The sequence below is a fragment of the Scyliorhinus torazame genome, chromosome 4 (assembly GCF_047496885.1).
Source record: "Scyliorhinus torazame isolate Kashiwa2021f chromosome 4, sScyTor2.1, whole genome shotgun sequence".
Lineage (NCBI taxonomy): Eukaryota > Metazoa > Chordata > Chondrichthyes > Carcharhiniformes > Scyliorhinidae > Scyliorhinus > Scyliorhinus torazame.
Window position 1 is genome coordinate 204,891,606 of NC_092710.1, and position 15,134 is coordinate 204,906,739.

Here is a 15,134-nt window from a genome sequence, read left to right on the forward strand (position 1 = left end):
GGTGGGGAAAAACTGGTGACATCACAGTAAAGCTGTGACCTGGCTGGCTGGTAAATTTGAAAAAAAAACCATTGCAAAACAAATCTAATTGAATAACTAGATAGTGGAGTAACTAAACCGGAGGGCAGTGATTAGTATTTAGCATTCAATTTTACAGTAAAAATCTCGTGTCAGGGCCAAATAATTAATTTTAACTCAATCTAACAATAATTCAAGTGTTTATTTCAAATTAATTTACTAGTGCTTAAATGTCACTCAGCGGGGTGCAGTGCTCCAACTGTGAGATGTGACATATCTGTGATGCTTCCAGCGTTCCGGTCGACTACATCTGCAGTAAGTGTAACCAATGGCAGCTACTCACAGATCGTGTGGTTTGGTTGGAGCAACAGTTGGATCACTTAGGAGCATGCAGGTGGCGGAAAGTATCATAGATAGGAGTTATATAGACGTGGTCACACCTAAGGTGCAGGCAGACAGATCGGTGACCGCTAGAAAGGGCAGGCAGTCAGTGCAGGAATCCCCTGTGGCTGTCCCCCTCTCAAACAGTTATACCTTTTTGCATACTGTTGGGGGGGATAGCCTTCAGTGGAAACAACAGCAGCCAGAAAAGTGGCTCAGCAGGGGAGGGCAAAGTGCAGGAGAGCGATAGTTATAGGGAACTCTATAGTAAGGGGCACAGATAGGCATTTCTTTGGAAGTGAAAGAGACACCAGGATGGTGTGTTGCCTCCCTGGTGCCAGGGTCAAGGATGTCTCTGAACGAACACAGGACATCCTGAAGGGTGAGGATGAAAAGCCAGAAGTCATAGTACACATAGGCACTAATGACATAGGCAGGAGGAGTGATGAGGTCCTGCAGAAGAAGTTCAGGGAATTAGGCAGTAAGCTAAGAAGCAGGACTTCGAGAGTTGTAATTTCAGGATTACTGCATGTGCCATGTGCCAGAGAGGCTAGATGTCTTCCGGGGCAGGTGTGACCTGTACAAGAAGGACGGTTTGCATCTAAACTCGAGGGGCACCAACATCCTGGCTGGAAGGTTTGCTAGTGTCACTCAGGAGGATTTAAACTAATATGGCAGAGGGGTGGGAACCAGAGTGTTAACTTAAAAGGTATCATAATTGAAGGGGAAATAGAGAACAAAAATAATAGAACATTACCCTCAGGCAGAGCAAAAAAGGTGACAAGTGTGAGAAGGGAGGTAGTCAATGCAGGACTGAGGGTATTGTACCTTAATGCGCGCAGCATACGTAACAAGGCTAATGAGCTTGCTGCGCGCATTGAAATTGGCCAGTATGATGTTGTGGGCAACACAGAGACGTGGCTGCAAGGGGATCAGGGCTGGGATCTAAATATACAAGGATATGTGTCCTATCGAAAGGACAGGCAGATAGGCAAAGGGGCAGGGTTGCATTATCAGTAAGGAATGAAGTTAAATCGATAGCAAGGAGCAATATAGAATCAGAAGGCATAGAATCTCTGTGGGTAGAGTTGAGGAATCGCAAAGGTAAGAAGACCCTGATGGGAGTTCTGTACAGGCCCCCTAGCAGTAGTCATGATGTGGGGCAGAAAATAAATCAGGAGATAGAGAAAGCATGTAAAAAGGCAATATCACAATAATTGTGGGCGACGTCAATATGCACGTGGACTGGGAAAACCAGGTTGGTAGTGGATCCCAGGAAAAGGAATTTGTGGAATGTTTAAGAGATGTTTTTTTGGAGCAGCTTGTGGTAGAGCCCACTAGGGAACAGGGAATTCTGGATTTGGTGATGTGTAATGAGGCAGACTTGATTAGGGATTTTAAAGTAAAGGAATCCTACGGGAGCAGTGACCACAATATGATAGAATTTAACTTGCAGTTTGAGAGGGAGGAGCTGGAATCAGGTGTAACGGTATTACAATTAAATAAGGGTAACTACAAAGACATGAGGGAAGAGTTGGCCAGAGTTGATTGGAAAAGGAGCCTAGCAGGAAGACAGTGGCAGGGTTTTTTGGCGGTTATTCAGGAGGCACAACAGAAATTCATCACAGGGAGGAGGAAACATGTTAAGGGCAGGACAAGGCATCCATGGTTGATGAGGGAAGTCAAGGACAGCATAAATGCAAAAGAAAAAGCATACAAAGTGGCAAGGATTCGTGGGAAGCCAGAGGATTGGGAGTCATTTAAAAGCGAGCAACCAAAAAAGCAATAAAAGAAGATTAAATATGAGTGCTAGTAATTTAAAAGAAGACAGGAAAAGTTACTTTCAATATATAAAAGGTAAGAGAGAGGCAAAAATAGATCACTGGAAAACATGACTGGAAAAGTAAAAATAGGAAACAAAGAAATGTCAGACAAACTGAATAGTTACTTTGCATCAGTCTTCACGGTGGAAGACATCAGTGGGATGCCAGAGCTCCAGGAGAATCAGGGGGCAGAGGTAAGTGCAGTGACCATCACTAAGGAGAAGTTTCTGGGGAAACTGAAAGGTCTGAAGGTGGATAAATCACCTGGACCGGATAGACTACACCCCAGGGTCCTAAAAGAGATAGCTGAGGAGATTGTGGAGACATTGGCGGTGATCTTTCAGGAATCACTTGAGGCAGGAAGGGTCCCAGAGGACTGGAAAGTGGTTAATGTAGCACCACTGTTTAAGAAGGGAGGGAGGCAGAAGACGGGAAATTATAGGCCGGTGAGCCTGACTTATGTCATTGGTAAGATTTTAGAGTCTGTTATTAAAGATGAGATCGCAAAGTACTTGGAAGTGCGTAGTAAAATAGGACTGAGTCAGTGCGGCTTTGTCAAAGGGAGGTCATGCCTGACAAGTCTGTTAGAGTTCTTTGAGGAAGTAACAATGAAGTTAGACAAAGGAGAACCAGTGGACGTGATTTATTTATTTCCAGAAGGCCTTTGACAAGGTGCCGCATAGGAGACTGTTGAATAGGTTAAGAGCCCATGGTGTTAAGGGTAAGATTCTGGCATGGATAGAGGATTGGCTGACTGGCAGAAGGCAGAGAGTGGGGATAAAGGGGTCTTTTTCAGGATGGCAGCCAGTGACTAGTGGTGTGTCTCAGGGGTCTGTGCTGGGACCACAACTTTTCACAACAGACATTAATGATCTGGAAGAAGGAACTGAAGATATTGTTGCTAAGTTTGCAGATGATACAAAGATCTGTAGAGGGACGGGTGGTATTGAGGAAGCAAGGGGGCTGCAGAAAGATTTGGACAAGCTAGGAGAGTGGGCAGTGAAGTGGCAAATGAAATACAATACGGAAAAGTGTGAGGTTATGCACTTTGGAAGGAGGAATTTAGGCAAAGACTATTTTCTAAGTGGGAAAATGCTTAGGAAATCAGAAGCACAAAGGGACTTGGGATTCCTTGTTCATGATTCTCTTAAGGTTAACATGCAGGTTCAGTCGGCAGCTAAGAAGGCAAATGCAATGTTAGTATTCATGTCAAGAGGGCTAGAATACAAGACCATGGATGTACGTCTGAGGCTGTACGAGGCTCTGGTTAGACACAATTTGGAGTATTGTGATCAGTTTTTGGCCCTGCATCGAAGGAAGGGTGTGCTGGCCTTGGAAAGGGTCCATTAGAGGTTCATAAGGATGATCCCTGGAATGAAGAACTTGTCATATGAGGAACGGTTGAGAACTCTGGGTCTGTATTCGTTGGAGTTTAGAAGGATGAGGGGGATCTTATTGAAACTTACAGGCTACTGCGAGGTCTGGAGAGAGTGGACGTGGAGAGGATGTTTCCACTTGTAGGAAAAAATAGAACAGAGGACACCATCTCAGACTAAAGGGATGATCCTTTAAAACAGAGATGAGGAGGAATTTCTTCAGCCAGAGGGTGGTGAATCTGTGGAACTCTTTGCCGCATAAGGGTGTGGAGGCCAAATCACTGAGTGTCTTTAAGACAGAGATAGATAGGTTCTCGATTAATAAGGGGATCAGGGGCTATGGGGGGAAGGCAGGAGAATGGGGATGAGAAAATATCAGCCATGATTGAATGGCGGAGCAGACTCGATGGGCCGAGTGGCCTAATTCTGCTCCTCTGTCTTATGGTCTTATGGAGACAAGGCTAGAGAGGAAGGTATTAATGTGGAAAATGATAAACAGACCATGGCAGTAAGGGACAGAGAGTACAAATCTAACAGCAAAGACTGGAAGCGACAAAAGTGATAAAAGGACAAAACTTAAGGCTCTCTACCAAATGCATACAGCTTTTCTGTTATATCCTGCCTGATTGCTATTGGCTGGGGACTGTTGGCAAGTATTTTAGTTTAATAATATTGTGGTGATGTGCATCACTGTAAATACATGTAGGCTAGACAGACACTAGAGGGAGCACCAGAAACATCATACGCACACACTCAACCAATAGATAAGTTAGATGGGAGGCGACCAATGGACATTCACAATACACAAGGAGGTGACACGACCACAGGGGGGCATTACACCAACCCATACATAAAGGACACCACACACATGATCAAGCCCCTTCGGCCAGTGGAGACAGTCAGTGAGGAGAGGCACAGGGTTGATTCATTATCACACCCACCACGTGGAAGACAGCAGATGGTTAGTCAGTTAGGTAGCTACAATAGGATTAGCAGTAGTGTCGAACTCAAGTTATAAAAGTGTACATCGTGTAAATAAATGAGTTGAAGTTATTTACACGTCTCGATCTTCCTTGACAAATGCAACACAAGGAAGCCGCTTATGTTACAAAGGAAACATAACAAAACAAATATTATTATCAAAATACAGAAATCAGTACAACAAGGACACCAAACACACGGCACCCCAGAACAGAACACACTTACCACTTTCTGCCCCCCCGACCTACATCAGCGGAAAAGCACACCAGCCCAACCCATCAGAATAGGCCACTCCAACACGGAGCACAGCAGAGGAGAGAGAGAGAAAGAACAGTCCACCCCTCTCAAGAGGGGCATAATTCAGCCCGCTGTAAACCCAGCACATCATAACCAAACCACACAGAGCATATCTAAAGACAAGGAACAAAGGCACCAGCTGCCGAGGCAGTGTCTCCCTCGCCCCCGATTGCAGAGACCCACATCGGTGAAGTGCGCTCCGAGCAGCCCAACTCACCGGAAAAGGTCTCGCTGATACAGGATAACGGAAGAAGGAGAGGGAATATCCCCACTTCCACCAGCATCGATAGCATGCATCAAAACAAAACATAAAATACGGGCAGAAACAGAGCGAAGACACCAGCCCAGACAGTAGACAGAAAACAGCACCAATACAATAACAAGCATATGAGCAAACATTAAACAACAATATGCAACAGTGCATAGACACCAGCCATTAACACGGCCTTCCAAACTTGAACTAGAAACAGTCATTGTTACACGGAAGCGGCCAACAGCCTTCACGGATGTGTCATTACGGACTCCAAGCTGTCCAGTTGAGGTGAGTCCATCAGACAAGCAGAAAGGTAGGCAGGCAGTTGTTAAATCTAGCCTCAGGTTGAACCTCAGGCCAGACCTTACCAGCAGAATGTCCTGCCCCTCTCTCTCTCTCATGTTTGAAAATGCCTGTAGCAGTGTCAGTAATTGGATTGAGAGCCTTCACAGCCCATGTGTGGTCCCTCCACAATCCTTAATGAGTATGAGCTCCCCTGGTGGGGAGGGCAGAGAAATCATTAGCAGAGTCACCTGCGTAAATACAGATGGCCAGTGTGGAACCAGCTAGAGGAGAGAGCAGTGGTGGAGTACTGCTGCTGTTTCTATGTAATTGTAAATAAAGTTATTTCTTTCGATTCTACAAACACGTGCTGGATTCTTCGTGGCCCTCACAAAAATTTCAAACAATACAGGTGAACCGATAATGAAAAGTGGGAGAAACCAATCTAATCTAATAACTGTTACAGAGACATAGCTGCAAGAATCACACAGGTTGGGACCCGAATATTGAGGAGTATTCAGGAATAAGAGGAAGCTGGGAAAATGTGGAGACTGTTAATTAAACCGGCATTAGCGCAATAGAGAGGGATGACCCTTCTCGTTCAGGAAATGAGGATATAGAAACAATTTGAGTAGAGATGAGGAATGATAAAGACCAGAGGCGAGATTCTCCGACCTCCCGCCGGGTGGGAGAATCGCCGGGGGCTGGCGTGAATCCCGCCCCCGCCGGTTGCCGAATTGTCCGGCACCGGAGATTCGTCGGGGGCGGGAATCGCGCTGCGCCGGTTGGCGGGGCCCCCCGCAATTCTCTGGCCCGGACGGGCCGAAGTCCCGCTGCTAGGATGCCTGTCCCACTGGCATGGATTAAACCACCTCTCTAACCGGCGGGACAAGGCGGCGCGGGCGGGCTCCGGGGTCCTGGGGGGGCGCGGGGCGATCTGGCCCCGGGGGGTGCCCCCACGGTGGCCTAGCCCGCGATCGGGGCCCACTGATCCGCGGGCGGGCCTGTGCCGTGGGAGCACTCTTTTCCTTCCGCCTACGCCACGGTCTCCACCATGGCGGAGGCGGAAGAGACTCCCTTCACTGCGCATGCGCGGGAATGCCGTGAGCGGCCGCTAACGCTCCCGCGCATGCGCCGCTCGGAGATGTCATTTCCGCGCCAGCTGGCGGGGCAACAAAGGACTTTTCCGCTAGCTGGCGGGGCAGAAATTAGTCCGGCGCAGGCCTAGCCCCTCAAGGTTGGGGCTGGGCCCCCCCCCAAGATGCGGAGGATTCCGCACCTTTGGGGTGGCGCGATGCCGGACTGATTTGCGCCGCTTTTGGCGCCAGTCGGCGGACATCGCGCCAATACCGGAGAATTTCGCCCCAGAAGTCACATGTGGGAACCACACGGTAGGAGGGGTTTGTTAAAGAAGAAACAGTGGGGGCTTGTCGTAAGGGTAAAGTGATTATAATGGATCATTTTAACCTATATACAGAATGAAAAAATCAGATGGGCAAAGGTGATCTTGAATGGTAATTCATAAAATGTTTTTGGGATAGTTTCTTAGAACAGCTCATCCCAGCACCAATCAGAATGCAGGCTATAATGACCAATGAGCTAAGATTTGTGATCTCACAGGAAGGTGCCCCTGGGCAACAGTGATCATAATATCATTGAATTTGAGTTTCAGATTGAGGGAAAGGAAAGTGGTCTAAGAAGAATATTTAGACTTGCATAAAAGGGGAATTATGAGAGGGTGTGTATAGCATATATTCCTGGAGTGACGTTCTTGTGGTGAGCCAAGCAGTGCTGATGGGGGTGGAAGGAGCGGAATATGCGGAATAATGACTTTGGACCATGCTCCACAAGATCTAGGTGTGAGAATATGTTTGGGCCAATCGCAGAGGCCGGATGGAGGTTGGATTCAGGACTTTTGGCAGACAAAGAGTTCTGGAGAAAGGTGGAAGTGGCGATTCAGAATTATGTTTTTTTATTAAGAATTAATAATTTCATTAAGAATTTGATTAATTTGATTAAGAATTTGGTGGCGTCACGGTGGCACAGTGGTTAGCCTTGCTGCCTCACAGAGCCAGGGACCCCTGTTTTCAATTCCAGCCTCGGGTGTCTGGCTGTGTGGAGTTTGTACATTCTCCCCATGTCTGCGTGGGTTTCTTCCAAGTGCTCTGGTTTCCTCCCACAGTCCAAAATATGTGCAGGTTAGATGGATTGGCCATGCTAAATTGCCCCTTAGTTCAAGGATAGGTGGGGTTATGGGGATAGCACGATTATTGGGACCTTGGAAAGAGCACCCTACTTAAGCCTACACCTCCACCCTATCCCCATAACCCAGTAATCCCACCGAACCTTTTGGACGTGAAGGGCCAATCAATCCACCTAACCTGCACATCTTTGGACTGTGGGAGCAAACGGGAGCACCTGGAGGAAACCCAAACAGACACTGGGAGAAAGTGCAAACTTCACACAGACAGTGACACGAGGCCAAAAACGAAATTAGGAGAGCAAAAAGGGGACATGAATGGATACTGGCAGGTAAAATAAAGGAAAATCCTAAGTTGTTTTACAAGTACATTTAGGGTAAAATGATTACTAGGGAACGAGTGGGGCATTGGGGACTACAGTGGTAATGGCAGTCGGCCACCCCTATCCCAAGATGGACATCCCAAGTCCATGGACTTGGCACCAAGTCACTCCCTGCTGTTGCCTTCAACCTGAGAAGCCACCGCCAGCAAGCCTGGCAAGTATTGAGGGATGTTCAGTGTTTTTTTTAGTACAAAGTCTTACAACACCAGGTTAAAGTCCAACAGGTTTGTTTCGATGTCACTAGCTTTCGGAGCGCTGCTCCTTCCTCAGGTGAATGAAGAGGTCTGTTCCAGAAACACATATATAGACAAATTCAAAGATGCCAAACAATGCTTGGAATGCGAGCATTAGCAGGTGATTAAATCTTTACAGATCCAGAGATGGGGTAACCCCAGGTTAAAGAGGTGTGAATTGTACCAAGCCAGGACAGTTGGTAGGATTTCGCAGGCCAGATGGTGGGGGATGAATGTAACATTCATTACATTCATCCCCCACCATCTGGCCTGCGAAATCTTACCAACTGTCCTGGCTTGGTACAATTCACACCTCTTTAACCTGGGGTTACCCCATCTCTGGATCTGTAAAGATTTAATCACCTGCTAATGCTCGCATTCCAAGCATTGTTTGGCATCTTTGAATTTGTCTATATATGTGTTTCTGGAACAGACCTCTTCATTCACCTGAGGAAGGAGCAGCGCTCCGAAAGCTAGTGACATCGAAACAAACCTGTTGGACTTTAACCTGGTGTTGTAAGACTTCGTACTGTGCTCACCCCAGTCCAACGCCGGCATCTCCACATCAGTGTTTTTTTAGCCAGAGATGCATTGGTTTACAATACATAACACTGGCTGAGTTGGTAAGAGTTATTGAGAGTTTGGTGAGGGCTTAGTCTAAAGTATTGTGAAGGTTTTCACTGCTTTCTTTTGAGGTTTCTGTATTTAGTATTAATTTTTCAGGACATGTCAGCCTTGTATTTTCACTCCTTTGGCACAGAGATTCTTGCTGAGGCCTCAGCTCTACAATTTATATAAATGATTATGACCATAGAATCATAGAATTTACAGTGCAGAAGGAGGCCATTTAGCCCATCGAATCTGCACTTGGAAAGAGCACCCTACCTAAGCCCACACTCCCACCCTATCCCCATAACCCAGTAACTCCACCCAACCCAACCTTTTTGGACACAGAGGGCTATTTAGCATAGCCAGTTCACCTAACCTGCACATTTTTGGACTGTGGGAGGAAACCGGAGCACCCGGAGGAAACCCACGCAGACATGGAGATAAAGTGCAAACACCATACAGACAGTGACCCAAGCCAGGAATCGAACCTGGGACCCAGGAGCTGTGAAGCAATTGTGCTAACCACTGTGCTACCGTGCGCTCCTTAAATGATGAAGGAACCAAAGGTATGGTTGCTAAATTTGCTGGACACAAAGGTAGGTAAGAAAGTTGTAAAGAGGACATAAAGAGGCTAGAAAAGGATGTAGATAGGTTGAGTCAGTGGGTAAAGATCTGGCAAATGGAGGATAATGTGGGAAAAATGTAAAATTGTCTATTTTGGCAAAAAAAAAGAAGAGCATTTATCTAAACGATAAGAGAATGCAGAGTTCTGAGGGTTCATGAATCCTAGTACATGAACCGCAAAAGGTTATTATGCAGGTCTAGCAATTCATTACCAAAGCTAATAGAACGTTATTATTCATTGCAATGGGAATTGAGTACAAAAGTAGGGAGGATATGCTTCATTTATACAGGGCATTGGTGAGACCACATCTGGAGTACTGTGCACAGTATTGCTTTATTTACTTCAGGAAGGGTGTAAATGCAGTGGAGGTAGCACAAAGAATGTTGACTAGACTAATACCTGGAATTTGTGGGTTATCGTAGAATCATAGAATCATAGAATTTACAGTGCAGAAGGAGACCATTCGGCCCAGGGAGTCTGCACCGGCTCTTGGGAAGAGCACCCTACCCAAGCCCACACCACCACCCTATCCCCATAACCCAGTAACCCCACCCAACACTAGGACAATTTTGGACACTAAGGGCAATTTAGCATGGCTAATCCACCTCACCTGCACATCTTTGGACTGTGGGATGAAACTGGAGCACCCGGAAGAAACTCTCGCACACACGCGGAGAAGGTGCAGACTCCGCACAGACAGTGACCCAAGCCGGGAATCGAACCTGGGACCCTGGAGCTGTGAAGCAATTGTGCTACCACTATGCTACCATGCTGCCCAACCTTATGAGGTTACCTTATGAGGAAAGGTTAAACAGGCTCGGCTTGTATCCACTCGAGTTTAGAAGAGTGGAAAACTATCTCAGGAGACTTGACAGGGCCAATGTGGAAAGGATGGTCCTCTTCTGGCAGAACTATGGGGTCACTGTAAAAATAAGGGACTGGACATTTAAGACAGTCTTCCTCAAAAGGCGGCAGAGCTGGAATCTTTGACTATTTTAAAGGCAAAAGTATATAAATTCTTGATAAGCAAGGAGGTTAAAAGTTATTGAGGGTAGGTAGGAATGGGAGTTGAGGTTAAAATCAGATCAGTCATGATCCTATTGAATGGCCGAGCAGGTTCAAAAAGCCGAGTGGCCTCCTGCTGCTCCTAATTTGTATGTTACATGTGATAAACATATTGTAGTAAACCACTGTATTGTATTGCACTGTTGTATTGTTACATGCCTGGGCTTGTCCCTGCTGGTTCCGCTTGTGGCTCCTCCCCTCAGGCTCATGTATAAAGGTGGCCAACCTCCAGCCCTGCCCACATTCTGGGACCGGCTGCCAGCAGGTGTCTTTAAGCTGATTAAAGCCACAGTTTTTCTCCCGACTCCTCGTCTGTCGTCAATTGATGGTACATCACATGTATATAATCATCATAGAATTCCTACAGTGCAGAAAGGGGTCATCCAGCTGATCGGGGGATAGGCAAAGGGAGGCCAGGGTTGGAAGACCATGGAGAAAGATAAACAAAATTGGAAAAAGTTCCATAGTTGAGGAATAACTAGATCAGGAAGGCATGTGAAGGAGAGCTGGTACATATCTAATCTCATCAAAATGGTACACTCTGTGATTGTGGCGCCATCATCCAAAAACAATTTTGGTTTCCATATGTATGCTGATAACAGCCAACTGTACCTCAAACTCACTTTATCCTTCTGCACTATGCACATGATCAGGCTTCTCATCCATCAGTACTCAATGAACAAAGATTTCCTCAGATTAATCAAGGCTATTGTTTCCTTAGCCACTTAATCCAATCCCTCTCCTGGCAACTATCTGATGTAGAAACAGTCTATTAGCAACCTTGATGTTAAAATTGACCCTGAGATGAGTTTTCAACACATATTCGCCCCATCACTAATACCATCACTTCAACTTTACTTCATTATTGCCTCAGCTAATCTTTTGCTGAAACTCTCATTCATAGGAACATAGGAATTAGAGCAGAAGGAGGCAATTCAGCCTTTAGAGCTTGCTCCGCCATTCAATCAGATCAGATCATGGCTGATCTCTTCCTGGTCTCAAATCCACCTCCCCACCTGTTGCTCATATCCTTTTAACTCGTTTTTTTTATCAGAAATATATCTATCTCCTTCTTGAAACAATGCAATGAATCCGAATTCACCACACTGTGAGGCAGCAAATTCCAAAAATTCACCACCCACTGCGAGAAGTAGTTCCTCCTCAACTCAGTTCTAAATCTACCACCTTTCAACCTATATCAAAAATGATACGCTGAAAACCTCCGACCTTGCGGCGGGATCAGGGTATTGAACTTGATGATCAGCCATGATAATAATGAATGGCGGAGCAGACTCTAAGGGTCAAATGGCCTCCTGCTGCTTCTATTTTCTCTGTATGTTTCTATCCCGCCTTCTCCCCATATCCCTTTACCTCTTTAGCCCCAAGAGCTTTATCTAATTCCTTCTTTAAACCACAGAATTGTTTCGCCTGTAGTAGTGTTTTGTAGTAGTGAATTCCACAGATTCACCACTCTCAGTCCTTAAAGGTTTAACCCTTATTCTCAATCTATGACCCCTGGTTCTGGATTCCCCCACTATCCAAAACTTTCTATTTTAATCTTCTAGTCTCATTCTGTTAGAATTTTATAAGTTTCTATGAGATAACCCCTCACTCTTCTAAACTCCAATGAATATAATCCTAACCGACTTAATCTCTCCTCATATGACAGTCCCACCATCCCAGGAATCAACCTGGTAAATTTTCACTGCACTCCCTCAATAGCAAGAACATCCTTCCTCAGATAAGGTCACCAAAACTGCACACAATACTCCAGGTGTGGCCTCACCAATGCCCTGTACAATTGTAGTCAAACATCCCTATTCCTATACTCTAATCCTCTCGCTATGAAGGCCAATGTACCATTTGCTTTTTGTACTGCCTGCTGTACCTACACGCTTACTTTCAGCCTGATGCATGAGGACACCAAGGTCTTGCTGAGTATCCACCTCTCTCAATTTACACCCATTCAAATAATAATCTGCCTTTCTATTTTTGCTACCAAATTGGATACCTGCACATTTATCCATATTATACTGCATGTGCCATGCATATACCTACTCACTCAGCCTATCCAAATCCCGCTGAAGCATCTCTGCATTCTCCTCACAGTTCACCCACCCACCCAACTTTATATCATCTGCAAATTCAGAAGTACTACATTTAGTTCCCTCATTCAAATCATTAATATATAATGTGAACAGGTGGGCTCCGAGCGCAGATCCCTGCGGCACCCCACTAGTCATGGTCTGCCAATCAGAAAAAGACCCATTTATTCCAACTTTTTGCTTCCTGTCTGCTAACCAGCTTTCTGTCCATCTCAGGCGACTACACGCACGCCCTTTAACTTTACATAGTAATCTTCCATGTGAGAACTTGTCGAAAACCTTCTGCAAGTCTAAATAAACCACATCCACCTGATCTCCCTGGTCAATTCTATTAGTTACATCCTCAAGAATTTGAACAGATTTGTCAAGCATGATTTCCCTTTCGTAAATCCATGTTGACATTGTCTGATTAGACCACTGATTTCATTTTCATAGAATTTACAGTGCAGAAGGAGGCCATTCGGCCCATCGAGTCTGCACCGGCTCTTGGAAAGAGCACCCTACCCAAGGCTACACCTCCACCCTATCCCCATAACCCAGTAACCCCACCCAACACGAAGGGCAATTTTGGACACTAAGGGCAATTTATCATGGCCAATCCACCTACCCTGCACATCTTTGGACTGTGGGAGGAAACCGGAGCACCCGGAGGAAACCCACGCACACACGGGGAGGATGTGCCGACTCCGCACAGACAGTGACCCAAGCCGGAATCGAACCTGGGACCCTGGAGCTGTGAAGCAATTGTGCTAACCACTATGCTACCGTGCTGCCCCAATTTCCAAATGCTGTTTTATGAAATCCTTAATATTGGCCTCTAGCAACTTCCCTACTACTGAAGTTAGGTTCATTGGTCTACAGTCTACTGTTTTCTCTCTCCCCCCCCCCTTTTTGAATAGCAGGGTTCTATTAGCTACTCTCCAATCTCTGGGACCATTCCAGAGTCCAAAGAATTTTGTAAAATGCCAGCCAATGGAGCTACTATTTCTAGGGCCTTAACTATTTTGGGATGAAGATTATCAAGCCCTGGAGATTTATCCGCTTTCAATCCCTTAATTTCCCGAAAACAATTTTTCTACTAATATGAATTTCCTCCAGCTCCTCAATAAACCTTGTAAAACTTGCCATTCTCAAACCCCAGGTAGCTGGACAGAAAATGGCATGGAGACAAGTTGTCTGCTGATGGCTCCCCTTAGAAACAGTACATATTTGAAAAAAGAATATCCCACAATCTTGTGTTTCCAGCAAGTAACAGTATTGTAAAGAGATTTCATGAAATCCTGGACTGTGTGCTGGTAATTTCTGAGATGTGCTCCCAGTGAGCACTAATGCTTATCGAATTACTGTTCAGAGAACAGAGAAATGTGGAAAAAAAACATCAAAAGTGAATAAACAAAGACTGTTTCTTGCAACACACCGGCTCATTCTGACCCTCACATTAACATCCATGTCTTTTTTTTCAGACTGCACAGAACACTTCTACTACAAAGCCTGTCTCAAAGCCGAATCAGCGATTATTTTCCAGAAAGGGTGAGTTTAATCATGAACCTGAACAATAATAGAACCAGTCCCTTGATAAATTTTACTCCAAAAAATAATGGGCGGGTTTTGCAGCGCCGGGATTTGGCCCACCATTGGCCACTGTCAGGATCTCCCGGTCCGCTGATGTCAATGGGGTTTCCCATTGAATTCATCCCTTGCCAGTGGGAAACCTGCGGAGGGGGTGCGCCATCAGTGGGACAAGTAGATCCCATCAACGTGAATGGCTGGAAAGTTCTGGCCTATGTTACTTGAGTAGCTGTAGTGATTTGTAGAAGGAAAGTAAATGATGTTGTGTTTGGTCCTTTGTTCTTTATGAATTAACTCACCAAACACTTTGATGTCCAAACCAGGATCCTTTTATTGTGTCTTGTGGTAGGATGGCAATCTGATACAGAGCATGCTATCATGGAGTCTTGCTACTCCTCTTGAACTTACACCTAGCATTGACCAATTACATGTATGTCTTATTACCCTCTCCTTGTTCTTCTGAAGATGGCCGGATGTGCCTCTCTGTTTTCCGGGTCCCAGGTCACATGACCTGGTTCTGGAGACCGCATGGGGTGTCTGTACATCGCCTGCTGGTTGGAGGTCTCACACCATCCAACTATGATATATAACCCATAGGCAAATCACCACAAATCAGATGCGAGAAAAGTTTGGCGCACAATGAGTGGTTCAAATTCTTAATGCACTGCCTGGAAGTGTGTGGAGGCATTTAAGGCATTAGATGATTACTTTGATAGAAACAATATGCTGGGGTACAGGGAAAAATTAGGAGAATGGCACTAAGTCGCAATGCTCATTGGAAGAGCCGGTAGAGACATTATGAGCCACATGGCCTCCTTCTGCATCATAACAATTCTGTGATTCTGTAATATATTTCATTTTTGAAAATATTTTTGTTCAAGTTTTTGATATTTTAACATTTTAAACACAACCTATCAAAAAAAAAGCAAGACAA

General features: G+C 45.5%; 1 protein-coding gene across 1 annotated transcript in view; it reads left to right on the top strand.

Annotated features, from left to right (window-relative positions):
* Positions 1-15,134, top strand: part of LOC140411470 (uncharacterized) — a 114,562-nt gene that overhangs the window by 83,198 nt on the left and 16,230 nt on the right. The window contains exon 12 of the mRNA XM_072500567.1: positions 14,095-14,161. Coding sequence (XP_072356668.1) covers positions 14,095-14,161 — 67 coding nt within the window. The remainder of the gene's footprint in view (positions 1-14,094; positions 14,162-15,134) is intronic.